We start from the raw sequence: 15,181 nt of genomic DNA, 5'->3' as shown, positions 1-15,181 counted from the left end.
CAAAACCCGAACCTAGCCCTGTACCCTAAAAATACCCCTGTACCCCAAAACCCAAACCTAGCCCTGAACCCTTAAAATACCCCTGTTCCCCAAAACCCAAACCTACCCCATAATCCTAAAAATACCCCTATACCCCAAAACCCAAACCTAGCCCTGAACCCTAAAAATACCCCTGTACCCCAAACCCCATACCTAGCCCTAAACCCTAAAACTACCCCTGTACCCCATAACCCAAAACTATATCTGAACCCTTAAAATACTCAAACACCCCAAAACATATACCTTAGTACCCCAAAACATATACCCCTATACCCATACTTACCTTATCCAAACATTTTAAAAAAACATGCTTTTACCATTCATGCATTTACAACGAATTTCGTTGTGAATGTATGCGTGGTAAAAGCATATAAAATGTAATGCCATGCGTTATAATGGCATTGCGGAGTCATGGTACTTTCGTAATGAAAGTATGCGGAGTGATGGTATGCGGAAAGAAAGTTGCGGAATAATGGGTGTTTACCCTCCCCGGTAAGTACATTGGTGGCACGGAGGCCCACATCTCCAGCAACATACTCATATTTTTTCACCACCGATTTGAAAAATGCACAGGTCTCTCTCATTGATGGCCAGCACCGACATACACTTTTAGACACATCTCCCGCCACAAGTTCTTGAATTGTGAACTTTAGAGCTGGGGAGCTACGTTCGAATCTCGGCATCAGCTCAACATCCTGTGATTCCAGGCAAATCGCTTTGTCTCCCTGTGCCTGCCACAAATGAATGTGTTCTTCTGTAATGTAAATTATGCTCATGCCATGTTGTCGAGTTCGAGCTATATAATATTGCAAGGAAAAATAAAGTAGGGAAACTCGAGTTCACACACTACTGAACGCGCACTCTTAAGTGCATCAGCAGTGCACTGTGAATCGGAGCGTTTCACAGGCCTGTCACAGATAAGAAATGCTATCAAAACGAAATCCTACAAAACAATATACTACTGGCCGGCAGCAATTCATACCCGGACAACGTTGGGACGGGCTGCTAGTAAGCAAATAAAAGGTGAGCAGTTAACCTTTGCATGGGGCCATCATATATGCAGCAATACGTAACGTGTCGTAGCCTTTTTAGTATCTTTTGGTCCATTTGAGCTAAAGACTATTTATTTTTTAAATCGGAAAAGTATGAAGCAGATGATGGATTATGTGGCCAAAACGCAGCAGCCACAAACATGTGTGAATCCAGAGGTCCTGCTTTTGAGATATGTTCATTATGCAAAGCTGCAATATATGCAGGCATTAACCCCTTCACTGCGGGGCTGTTTCCCCCGCTGTGCTGGGGGGCGAGGGGGAGCGCACAGCGCCCCGGTGCTCATGACGAGCTCAGCTCGTCATAACCACGCCCGTTTCAGGGGAATCAGCCCAGCATGCGAGAGTTCCATTAAACGGGCGCAGTCATGATGAGCTCGTCATGAGTACCGGAGCGCCGTGGCTCATGACGAGCTGAGCTCGTCATGAGCACAGGAGGGGTTAAAGTATTGATAGCTTGGAAGCCTCGTCCTCATTGTTTCGCTGCTCATTGCCGACTCTTGCGTTCCTGTACAGCCCAGGGACCTCGTTTATGGTATTCTGGCATAGGGCTACGCATAGGGCTATGCAGCAAGGTACCAAGGCACCTTTCTGTGCTGCCCTACTCCAAAGTGGAAGTGCAAGAATGCACTGTATTTAAGCAATATGGTGCATTCCTGTCCTTTTGCGTGCACTGGTGCCTAGCATCAATGTAGGCACCTTTGCACCGTGGTGCAATTGTGCCTCCGTTGCAGACAGGATTGTTTTTGTGCAGGAAGGGGCACCTTCCAGCACAAAAACAATCCTATGAGGCGGTTTCCTCTTTCCATGTGTGTTGCAGAATGCAGCACACATGGAAAGAGGAAACGACGAGGAGACATCAAAATATTTCTCCTTGTTACGCCTCCCTTGGGAGGCATACGGATTTGACACTTCCCCAGGTTTACATCACTTTGTTAATCTAGGGCAGCGTCAAATTCCATGGGTGTTGCTTGGGGAAAACCCACGGAACGCCCATTGGACACCTTTACGCAAAGTAAGGTGATGCAGCGATTTGCTCTGCGTCGCTTTACTCATGATTTATGAGGCCATTCAAAGCAGCACAGGGTGGCTTTGCACGGCGTCTCTTTACTCATGATTTATGAGGCCACTCAAACCAATGCAGGGTGGCTTTGCACGGCGTCTCTTTACTCATGATTTATGAGGCCACTCAAAGCAATGCAGGGTGGCTTTGCATGGCGTCTCTTTACTCATGATTTATGAGGCCACTCAAAGCAACGCAGGGTGGCTTTGCACGGCGTCGCTTTACTCATGACTTATGAGGCCACTCAAAGCAAGGCAGGGTGGCTTTGCACGGCGTCGCTTTACTCATAATTTATGAGGCCACTCAAAGCAACGCAGGGTTTGCTTTGCACGACGTCTCTTTACTCATGATTTATGAGGCCACTCAAAGCAACGCAGGGTGGCTTTGCACGGCGTCGCTTTACTCATGATTTATGAGGCCACTCAAAGCAACGCAGGGTGGCTTTGCACGGCGTCGCTTTACTCATGATTTATGAGGCCACTCAAAGCAACGCAGGGTGGCTTTGCACGGCGTCTCTTTACTCATGATTTATGAGGCCACTCAAAGCAACGCATAGTGGCTTTGCACGGCGTCTCTTTACTCATGATGTATGAGGCCACTCAAAGCAACGCATGGTGGCTTTGCACGGCGTCTCTTTACTCATGATTTATGAGGCCACTCAAAGCAACGCAGGGTGGCTTTGCACGGGGTCTCTTTACTCATGATTTATGAGGCCACTCAAAGCAACGCAGGGTGGCTTTGCACAGCGTCTCTTTACTCATGATTTATGAGGCCACTCAAAGCAACGCAGGGTGGCTTTGCACGGCGTCGCTTTACTCATGATTTATGAGGCCACTCAAAGCAACGCAGGGTGGCTTTGCACGGCGTCTCTTTACTCATGATTTATGAGGCCACTCAAAGCAACGCAGGGTGGCTTTGCACGGCGTCTCTTTACTCATGATTTATGAGGCCACTCAAAGCAACGCAGGGTGGCTTTGCACGGCGTCGCTTTACTCATGATTTATGAGGCCACTCAAAGCAACGCAGGGTGGCTTTGCACGGCGTCTCTTTACTCATGATTTATGAGGCCACTCAAAGCAACGCAGGGTGGCTTTACACGGCGTCGTAAATCTTCTACTTTAGATGGTGCAAAAGTGACTCAGGGCTCTCATAAATAAGCCCCAAGGGTTTTTTCCTTCGTCAATAGGTTTGGTTTTACAAATATGAAATGTGCACCAACGGAGACTATCTACAGGCGTAAATTACTGTCCGCAGTTATATGAAGCCAGATGAATAATATGGACTATTGCTGTTCCGGCACCTAGCCCAAGGGTTGCGTCAAACATCGCTGGCTATACTATAATGGAGTATTAAAAAAGCAAATCCTTTTTTGTACCACTTTTCACTGATGCTTGTAAAAGTGGGCAGATTTTGCTCCAGTCCATATCGCAGAAAAAAAGTTTGACCCATGAAAGGAGAAAATTAATTGTAAAACCATGGAACAAAATACACGACTATTGTTGTCAGAATGCAAGATGGCTCCATGAGTTAAGTGTTTACTTCTGACATCTAATGTGATCTTCTTCAGGTCAACCATTGAATCACAGGAAAAACTCAGCATTTCATCCTTCTGAAGTCGAAAATGACATGAGTACTTGCTAAATAGCTAGAAATAGTAAAAATGGTGGTGCTAAGCGCTATTTAAAGAACTAATTATCATGAATAATTTTACATCAAGTAAAAAAACTTTAGTAAAAGAGGAGCGAAATAGTTTAGAATATGTTGATGCTTCCATAATCAGACATTAATTTATTTTGAAATGTCAGCCAGCACCCTGTCAGCCATGGGCTCCTAAAGGATGCCATGTTAATCAGAGCGCCTAGTGATCTTATCATGTTATCCAAAAAGTCTACTTACAGTAGTGTACTTATTACGTAATTTAGCAAAAATAGCGTACAACCGGTACCATCAATTTTATACCTGGAGCAAAAACTTTGCAAACATCTTGGGTGCCCGCTGCTTATTTTAGAAGCAGCAAAAATGGTGCAAAATGGATTTGCTTCACTTTGTCAAATAGTGAAAAGATGTATGTGTCGTGACCTTTTATGCGTGGAGCTAGACAGCTGCAGGAATCACTTTCACTTCTTTGTTTACTCATTTGGACAGAACACCCTTCTGCACCCTCCAGGTTAAACATTACAGATCTCCCTTCTCAGCCACCGGTTCATGCTTTGTGTGGTCATTACACTGGAGGTCGGTGCTCACCTCCTCACAGACCTGTCAATCTCTGCCTGCGCTCCCCACAGCCATGCGACGCCGGCCGCTCCCGATACACAGCATGTTCTTGGTGTGGTGAGTAAGGGCAACTCAGAGCAGGGGGCAGGAGGCACAACGTTGTTTGCAGACTTGTGTAACTTAAATGTGCAGACAAGCAGGTTTGTGGATTTTGTATGATCATAGTGTGCATGGGAAACAACCTTTACAACGCAACTTTTACAATGCACTACCATTACAACGAAACTTTTACAACGCAACATCCATTACATAGCATGCCATTACAACGCAACCATTACAACGCATGACACTACAAACCATACCATTACAACGCATGTCATTACAACGCAGTCATTACAGCGCATACCATTACAACGCATACCATCCATCCAACACATACCCTACTGTTGCACCCCCTGGAGTTAGAATAGTAATTTTTACCCCTACACTATCCAATACTTACCATATATGCAATGTAATGTTAAGCGTTGTAATGGTATGCGTTGTAAAGGTAGTATGCGTTGTAATGGAATGCGTTGTAAAGGTAGTTTTTAAAAATTTGTTGTAATGGCATGCGTTGTAATGGAATGCGATGTAATGGATGTTGCGTTGAAAAAATGTGTTGTAAAGGTGTGCATTGTAAAAGTATGCGTTGTAACGTCATACAAGCGTGTGCACTTCCGGCAGTAGAAAATACCTGAGTGTGTCATACTTTACACCACACTAAATTAAGGCCAAGGGCAATATTGTGCCCCTTGATGGCCCCCTGGGGAAAGTACAGTTGCAGACTACTATTCCCCTGGGGTGCTTTGTACAGAAACAGGATGTGGGTGGGATAGGTTGCTTTGCGGAACAGGCGGACTAGTGCTAGGGATAGATAAGGTTCAGGAAGGTTGTGTCTGGCCTCTTCCTGACTTTGGGCACCTCCGGGAGGTTAGGAGATTTCAAAAGAATAATTTGTGTCCACCAGGGGCGGCCTTAGGCATGTGCAAGCTGTGCACCTGCACAGGGCCACCAAACCGCCATCATTTCACGGCTCTAGCGGCCGTTTTCGGGCTTTATTGGGCATTATTTGGGGATTGGGAAATCTTTACACGGCGGCCATCTTGAGTGTGGCCCAGAGCGGTGAGAGCGCTCTAGTGGACCCCATAAAAGGAGCCCTGTGTCAGCGCTCGCGAGATTCTGTGCCAAATACGATCTGGAAGCGCTACCTGCCAAGGGCTACCAAAAATTGTTGTTCTTGTTAGCTGTTTGAAGCTTTTTTAATCAAAAATCGTAATTTAAAAAAAATAGTTTTTTTCATCCTGTGATGCAGACAGCACACCCCTAGCCCTCCTGCACGCATTTTCGCCATCATTTCACGGCTCTAGCGGCCGTTTTCGGGCTTTATTGGGCATTATTTGGGGATTGGGAAATCTTTACACGGCGGCCATCTTGAGTGTGGCCCAGAGCGGTGAGAGCGCTCTAGTGGACCCCATAAAAGGAGCCCTGTGTCAGCGCTCGCGAGATTCTGTGCTAAATACGATCTGGAAGCGCTACCTGCCAAGGGCTACCAAAAATTGTTGTTCTTGTTAGCTGTTTGAAGCTTTTTTAATCAAAAATCGTCATTTAAAAAAAATAAATGTTCATCCTGTGATGCAGACAGCACACCCCTAGCCCTCCTGCACGCATTTTCGCCATCATTTCACGGCTCTAGCGGCCGTTTTCGGGCTTTATTGGGCATTATTTGGGGATTGGGAAATCTTTACACGGCGGCCATCTTGAGTGTGGCCCAGAGCGGTGAGAGCGCTCTAGTGGACCCCATAAAAGGAGCCCTGTGTCAGCGCTCGCGAGATTCTGTGCCAAATACGATCTGGAAGCGCTACCTGCCAAGGGCTACCAAAAATTGTTGTTCTTGTTAGCTGTTTGAAGCTTTTTTAATCAAAAATCGTCATTTTAAAAAAATTGTTTTTTTCATCCTGTGATGCAGACACCACACCCCTAGCCCTCCTGCACGCATTTTCGCCATCATTTCACGGCTCTAGCGGCCGTTTTCGGGCTTTATTGGGCATTATTTGGGGATTGGGAAATCTTTACACGGTGGCCATCTTGAGTGTGGCCCAGAGCGGTGAGAGCGCTCTAGTGGACCACATAAAAGGAAAGGGATGCTCTACCGCACTAGCGGACGCGTTTGCGGGAGCGCCGTCCCTAGCGCCGGAGTCTCGCCTGAGTCAGCCCGTCTGCGCCCATCCGCGACAGGACGGGGCACAGGGGCCATGGACTCCGTCTCAGTCCGCCCAGCTCTAACAGGTATGAGCAAAAAATATATAACATATTCCGCCCAAACTTTACGGGATCTCAAGCCACCATTTGAATGTTGCACAAAAATACCCTGGTCGACAGTCGAGGGAGGTTTTTCATGTCTTCAGTGTCGACGTCATTCACTCACTAGTACTATCCAACCAGAGGTAAACACTCCCTTAGATGGATTAAAGAGCTTCCTCCTAAATGTACGATCCCTACCCAAACACCAGCATCAGGTTTGGGATTTAGTTAATACTATTCAGCCGGATATATGTTTCCTCACTGAAACATGGATGAAGCCCCACACAATTACAGCTATAGCAATGGGGATCCCATCTGGATATAAGTTCAAACATCTAGACAGAGAAGTGAAAACAGGTGGTGGTTTGGCCATAATACATAAGGACGAGATAAAGGTCACAATACTCGAGCAACATCGAAGTCTACAACTAGAAATCATGATCTTTAAAATCGACCTAACTAGCCACACTTCCTGGAAAGGCGCTCTGGCTTATCGACCACCAGGATCAAACCCTGACTTTGCGCTCACTCTCCAAGAGCTTTTAGCTCCCCGTCTTAAATCTAAAGAAGACTTTATTCTCCTGGGAGATTTTAACATCCATGTAGATCAGCCAGAACTATCCGAATCCATTTCCCTACTCACGGATCTATCAAATTTAGGTCTAGAATTACAAAATAAAGGACCAACACATAGGGGCGGCCACACGCTAGACTTAGTTTTTTCCAACTGCACTAAATTAACCTGTCTTCCAGCAAAAGAGATTCTTTGGACGGATCATTTCTTGTTAGAATTTAACTTACTGACTCCAAAAAGATCCACTAATAAAGCACCATCTTCTCCTACCTGGCGCCGTCAATGGCATAAAATCTCAGTCAATAAACTACAGGAAATTTGGATACAACCTGCCATACTGGCAGATGACACAGCAGATACAGCACTGGCTAAACTTAATGATTCAATTAAGCGAGCCATCGACATCATAGCCCCTTTAAAATCACACAAACAGCATCCTTCCTCTAAGCAGGAGAGCTGGTACTCACCTGAGTTAAGAGAAGAGAAGCGGAAATGTAGACGAGTAGAGAAAAAATGGAGGAGAAGTAAAACTGAGGAGACTCGAGCAGTTTTTCTAGATGCCCAAATAATATACTATAAAAACATAAAGCAAGCTAGGAAACACCATTTAATGCAACAATTAACAGAAGCGGGTAACTGTCCCAAAGAGCTTTTTAAAATTCTGCAGAATTTTATAAAACCCGCAGCATGTGAGAGCTCTGACGATTTTTCGCAGATTCTATGCGATGAAATCTCGCTATTCTTCGAGGAAAAAATAAATACTATTTATGGAAGAATAGTGGCAGCTAACAATAACATGGGTGATACCAATAAGCCCCTACCCCCGATTCCGCCAAAGCACAATAAACATTCGCTGCTAGCTATTCCTCCAATTGATAATGCAGAGCTCCTTTCCCTTATCGCCCATATTAAATCTGGATCTCCACATGACCTCCTCCCTGCCAAGATGGTTGCCCCTCTGATTTCTCTCTTAGGACCCTCCATAGAGAATGTTATTAACATCTCTCTTAAGGAAGGACAGGTCCCGGCAGACTGGAAAAGAGCGGTGGTAAACCCAATCAGAAAAAAAGCGGCTTCCCCATGGACAGACCTCTCAAACCTGCGTCCCATTTCACTTTTGCCTTATATCGGCAAAATAGCAGAGAAGCACGTGAACACCTATCTATCAGGACATCTAGAAGTGACGGAGGGCCTGGACTACTCGCAATCTGGGTTCAGGCCTAACCACAGCACCGAATCAGCCCTCCAAACAGTGACCAATAACATCAAAATGGCACTGGATGAGGGCAGCTCTATGATTCTGGTGCTGTTGGATCTCTCCGCCGCTTTTGATACGGTGTCTCAAACGGTGCTTCTCGATCGTTTAAAGGACGTAGGTTTGGAAGGAGTGGCTCTGTCATGGATGGAAAGCTTTCTATCCGGTCGCTCCCAAGAAGTTTGGCTGGGCTCCCACAAATCCATCTATAGGGAGCTCAACAAGGGAGTGCCACAGGGCTCATGTTTAAGCCCAACACTTTTCAATGTGTATGTGGCCCCTTGGCCAACTTAGCAAGATCATTTGGGTTTACCCCGGTGTCGTACGCCGACGACACCCAACTCCTCTTTCCTTTTAAAAGTCTGACCCCTGCAATAAAAAGATCATTTGCAGATGGAATGAGAGCAATATCAGAGTGGATGTCATCAAACTGTCTCCAATGCAACGTAGAGAAAACAGAGGTCATGCTGTTTGGACAAGCGGCAACACACTGGTCACCTTAATGGTGGCCCTCAGAATTAGGTCCTGTTCCCAGCCCTAAGAGTACGGTAAAAAACTTGGGAGTGTTACTTGATCAGACACTCACGTTTAAAGATCATGTAAACCAGGTGGCTGGTACCTGCTTTCGGGCAATTGGGATGCTAAGAAGAGTGTTTCCCTATTTACCAGATTGCCACAGGAAACCACTTGTGCAGGCGCTAGTCATCAGCAGAGTGGATTACTGTAACGGTCTTCTTTTAGGAGCCAACGAAGGACAACTTAATAAGTTACAAGTAGTCCAAAATACGGCGGCAGGGATAGTCCTGAAGTTCCCCCTAGGACTCCTACCCGCCCCCTGCTGACTAGACTCCACTGGTTACCGGTGAGGAAACGAGTGCAGTTTAAGACCCTATGCACCATCCACAAAATTGTGATAGGCGAAGGCCCAAGATATTTGGCCGAAATTTTTCGTCCACACGTACCTGCGTTCTAGCAGTCAACAGCTACTGCAGATACCTAGAATAAAGAAGTCCAGACAAGGAGGCCGAGCGCTGGCTCATGTGGGACCAGTGCTCTGGAACTCTCTACCTCTTGAGCTGAGATCACTCACTAGCCACCTGACTTTCCGGAAGACCCTAAAAACATACTTATTTACCAGTAACTAATTTCTTCCCTGTATGATGTACTATCCCTTGAATAAGACCATCTGGAGCTATATTATGACTGGCAAAGCGCGGAGATACCCCTTTGGGGGTTTATTCAGGCGCTATATAAGAATATAAAATAAATAAATAAATAAATAAATAAACCCCAGGGGCCACCACGCCAATATATATCCTTAATATATGAATCCTCTGAGGATGGACACATATTTGAGTGGCGGCCCCTGGCAGGGATTTGGTGGCCTCCAGCTCTGTTCCACTTCCAAACACCCTGACTCCCCCCCCCTCATCACTGGCCTCCGTGCTCCGCCCCGCCCAGACCCACTCTTCCGGGGCCCCATACCAACGCTCCCTGCCCAGGGCCACCATGAGCCTAGAGCCGCCCCAGTGTCCACCCACCAACCCTACATGAATATGGGATGGTGTGGGGGAAGGTACACCCTCTGCCAATTTAGGACAGATTGTAGGACATAGGCCGTGTCTTGGGGGAGGAGAGTCACAGGCAGGCGTATCCAACCACTCATGTTGGAGACCAGAGCACAGGTAACAAAAGACGGTGTGCAGGACTTCTTCAAGCAAGAAAAGACTTTCAGTGGAGGGTGTTTGGTAGGAAAATGATGGAGAGTCTGGTTATATGGGAAGAGCTCAGTGAGTGTAGGAGGGAAGCATGAAACAAGGTATGAGGGCTGGGGGATGGAAGTTGGTGTGAAGTGTGGCTCGTTACGGGAGGTGTGGGGGTGTCATATTTACAAAGTTTGATGGTACTGTTTATATATTTATTAAAGTTCAAATTAAGTGTATGCAACCATGTCCTAATAAATTGACTTTTGCTAAATCATGGAGTCTTTTTATTGCTCCATGCAGCAAGTAGGATGCAATAAGCTGCAGGTACCCTCACAATCAGATATTCAAACCATTTTATAGGTAGTTTCCTGCACAACAAAGACACAGATAGCAATTGCTGCTTAATGGCGGGAAATGAGTATAAATGTCCCCATATTTCATTGGAGGGCGGGGGCTGGAGGGGGGAGTGAGGGAAATGTGTTTCTCCATTGGGGAAATTGGAGAAAAATAAACAAAAAAGTTATTATTTCTGCTAAGGCACGTTACAGCATGATTTGCTCATGCAGACGGTACTCACTTTTAAATCCAGAGTACTATTTATCACATTATGTGACCTATTGATATTCTAAGACGTTTGTAGATTTCCAGGAGTACTTCTGTTTCTTTGTGCATCCCATAACATTTGTAAATTTAATACAAAGAAAGAAGAAGCCACAGGGAGTAGACATTGCCTTATAAATCCTGATTGATTGATTGATTCCAAACTCATCTTTGTGAATCTGGCTAGGGTTAGATTGAAAATAGCTTTGCAAATCACACCATATTGATTATTTTATTTGTGTCTAATCCTGCAATATTCATCAGGATTCTGACATGACAATGTCCAGCAAAGGCTTTAATGGCCCTATGCGGCACGCAGAATTTTATGAAATTTATGAATTTTCCACGTAAAGTAACTGGATGGTTTTACCTTGATTAAGTTACATATCTACTATTACAAGTTGTTTGCACTAGCCACTAGCCAAGCTTTTAAACTTTTCCTAAAATATGACAATGACATCATACCCCAGAATAGGGTGACCACTTCCTGCCGGGCCCCCACAGGTACTGTTTCCATTAATGGAATTTCATGTGATATACTACTGCATTCTGGGTGCTGTAGTCCTGTTTTGCTTCCATTGACCTAATCAGAGTAACACACCTGAAACCCTATTCATGAACTGTATTTTGTAGCATGTTTAGCAGCACTACAACAAAACTACTATAGTAATACAAAATGCTATTCACAAACAAAGTGTAAACGTCCACCTCTCCTTTTATACTGTCAGGAGATCCTCAAACATGTAAGTTTACAATGGAGTAGTAAACACGAGAGAAACTGGGGGACTGGCTGGAAAATGGGCTCACTTACTACAAAATGGGAGGGGCTTGGGATGGAGAAGTAGTGATTTACAGCTGGGTTTAGCGAGGGACATACAACCGCCCACCAAAGAGTAAACCTGTTGCTATTTACAAACTGCCCTTCTAAATTTACTACAGTTAAAAAGGGATACAAACCAATATTAAATTACTCCAGCTTAGAGCTGGAGTAAGACCAGCACCACGGATGGCCAACCACTACTACTGTAATACCCTTCCATTGAAATCAATGAAGTTAGGGACTTACATAAAACCCCATAGGAAAGAATGTTACACAATTAGATTATTTAAAATACTTAAATATATAAATATGTATATTTTAATGTAAAAAACAATATCTTAAACACATATTAATTGCTTAATATGTAATATTTAAATATTTCAATAAAGTGTATGAATTTAACAATTTGAAAAATATTATTTTCTCATTAAAATATAATTACTTCCAATTGTGGAGATCTTAATGCTAGGGGTTACTGAATTAAAAATTAAGCGGTAGTAAATAAACCCAGCCTCACTTTAGTGTGCATTGCAAACATGCCTGCATTTAAGTTACAATATCATAAGTGCGTTTTCCTCCTGTATAAAGATATGCTTCTTGTGAACAAGAAAATCTGTAGACCCTCCTCCTAGTAATAAGTGTGATAGCATCTGGTATCCTGTTTTTAACTTTCACCTGGTGTCACACTGATCTAAGCCTGTAAGCAGATCCCTAGGCCTGCCCCTGACTATGTGAGGTCCTGAACTTCTCATTGACCTGGTGTAAGAGCAGAGCTTAAAGTGGTGGCAACATCCAGAATTTATAAGGTTTCCATGGTGTGACCAGACGTTTTAATCTGTATCACGGGGGTGAGGTCTACTAGCCCACCTGTGTAAAGTTATGCTTTTATTTGCACTTCAAAAGGTTTGTGTTGGCATCCTTTGTGTGTGTCAAGCATGTGCGTGTGTTTGTGTCATGAGTGTAACACATCGATGGTGAATGATGTCACCAAATTAATGGAGGCCATTGGGTTTTGAAAATGTCTAAATGATGAATGCCCTTTTGTGTATCCCTGATCACATCTTCAGTTGAGCTGATAACTGCTAGGTGCAAAAACCTCATACCTCTTTGTGCCTATGTTGTGGATGCTACAGGTTGGAGAAGGCACCAGCGCTAACTTCTCATGAAACTTCACTCTACACAAAGGTGTTTGCTGGAGAACAGCCTCTGAAGAGCACCTGGAAGGAGAACTACACCAAACGGGTTCTACAGTTAGAAATAGTGGCTCCACATCCCCTGTCCAGATGTTGTGAATAAAAGTGGGACTAAACAACCACACTGTGTTCCAATTCCAAGTCATTTATGATCAAGGTAATGGAGTGTCCAACAGAGTGCTCAAAGATCTGCTGTACAACCAGGGATGGTGTCTGCCTGGCAGCCTCTATCCCAGAAGAGAGGGGGCATCCCTAAAGTATAAACATTGTACAGGAGAAGCTGTGGAACTGCCCTGGGGCACATAGTTGCCTCCTTGCCTAACTGCTGAGAGGCAAGGTGTTGGCCTGGTCCTGGAGGAAAGCAGACTGGTCAGCAAGAGCAAAACCAACCACACCTCCTAGGACTTCCAGGGAGAGAAAGGGAGGACTGCTTAAGAATAATCTAGGGATGTTCGATGTGCCTGTCCCTTACCTACCTTCCCACACTCCTTGGTCTCTCATTTTGGTATCTGACATGAATTGCTAAATTGTACTCATCGAAGGCCAAATTGGGCCGCAACTGTGTGATTGCTGTTGGCTCAGATGAGGGCTGCAACTACATGATTTCTATCAGCCTGGATAAGTTCTGCAAATGTGTGCTTGCTGTCGGCCTGGACATAGGTTTCAACTGCCATAATGTCATCGGCCAGATGAGGGCCGAACCTGCATGATTGCCGTAGACCCGTCCATGACTGCACCTGCCATTAATCCAATTGAGAGCATGACCTTCAAGACTGTTTCATCCTGTTCCTCTTTGTGCCCCCACTCTAAAAATCCTTTCTAGACACCACTGCTAATATGTGTAGAACTTTTGACAAAAACTAGCTTACCAAGTCGCCTCAATCACACAGTTGTATTGTAATAATTAAACCACAGTCCAAACCAAACAGTTAACATGAAAATGTTCAATGGGAAAAGTCTGTTTTGTACATGTTTTTGACTCTCATACATTATTTGCTAATGTTAATGCATTCACACACTTGGGGCCTTATTTATATTTGGCAGATACAATACTTCGTCAAAATGTGTTGGATATCCGGCCCTCCAGAGAGGAGTACTATAGCTATAACACTCTTGAAATACAGAAGGCTTCCACATTTGTGACCAATTATCCAGTCTCCCAAACTCTAAATAATGCCCAGTTTCTTTGAAATTTCCTTGCATCATTATATCCTGATGATCTGGTCAGTTTTAGTTTGAGCCCATGGAAATTCTATAAACACTTGGCACATTGTCATGTTAAAGCAACATTAAGCTTTAGGTATATATTGAAAACAATAATAAGGTGGTCACATTTTCAACATCCTAAGGATACAATTCAGAATTTACCTGACCTTTAAAGAATTCCCCACTACAGATTGTCAAACAATATAAATATTTTGATGTATGATTCTTAGCAAATGCCTTGTGGTCAGTTCACATTAAAACACTACCACAAATGTAAAGATTGTGGTGGTTAGAGGCCAACGGCAATTTCTTTTTACAGAAACTGAGAATGAAACGTACTACTAAGGATATATGTAAGTAAAATTACTCCAGTCCCTTTTTATTTTATATATTGGACTGTTTCCTATATAATATTATCATTCCTGTTGCAACCTGTCTCCCTTCAGCTGTAGGATTTTAATTCTGTCTCAAGATCATAAAATACAAGCGTTGATCCAATTAAGGCATTGTCACATTTTAGAAGGTGCAGGAGGTAATCTTATAATATTACTTATTTAACCCCATTGCTGCTGCCGTCGGCCGCTGACAGGGCCGGACTGGCCGTAGCGGGCACCGGCCAATCCCCCGGTGCGCCACACGGGTGGGGGCTGGTTTTGGCCCCCTGGGGGCCGTTTTTGTTACAGGGCCGTTTGCAGCATAGCAGCAAAATCGGCCCTGCAACAAAATCGTCCGAAACCCGGCCCTGGCAAAGAGCTCGGCGGCACCCCCAAGCTTCGGGGGGAGGGAGGGGCTGGACGAGCACTTTGCCGGGGCCAGTTTTGGTTCCCAGTCCGGCCCTGGCCGCTGAACATTCGGAGCACTACCTGGCTGGTGCTGCGACCGTTCAACGGCCGACGTGGCCCCGCCCACTCTTTGGGACACCCAGCACTGCACCGAAATAATGGCCGCAGCTAAGGCGTTAAAGACATAGAGATTAATTTAAAGGCTGGCAGCCTACTAGGTAATTTGTGGCTGTGTTCTCTGCTTCCCTGATGGAGGAACACCAGTCCAGTTTAGAGATCTTCTCCTAGCTGTATCTGCAAGCCTTAATTGGATACCCTGCAATAGTGGCTGTAGTCT

At 44.8% G+C, this 15,181-nt stretch overlaps 1 protein-coding gene across 1 annotated transcript in view; it reads left to right on the top strand.

Annotated features, from left to right (window-relative positions):
- The first annotated feature begins 4,396 nt into the window (after positions 1-4,396).
- LOC144766615 (complement C1r subcomponent-like) overlaps positions 4,397-15,181 on the top strand; it is a 50,525-nt gene continuing 39,740 nt past the window's right edge. The window contains exon 1 of the mRNA XM_078650400.1: positions 4,397-4,482. Coding sequence (XP_078506526.1) covers positions 4,439-4,482 — 44 coding nt within the window. The 5' untranslated portion in view covers positions 4,397-4,438. The remainder of the gene's footprint in view (positions 4,483-15,181) is intronic.

This window comes from Lissotriton helveticus, chromosome 7 (assembly GCF_964261635.1).
Source record: "Lissotriton helveticus chromosome 7, aLisHel1.1, whole genome shotgun sequence".
NCBI lineage: Eukaryota > Metazoa > Chordata > Amphibia > Caudata > Salamandridae > Lissotriton > Lissotriton helveticus.
Note: the sequence above shows the minus strand (reverse complement) of the source record. Positions and strands in the feature narration are given on the sequence as shown.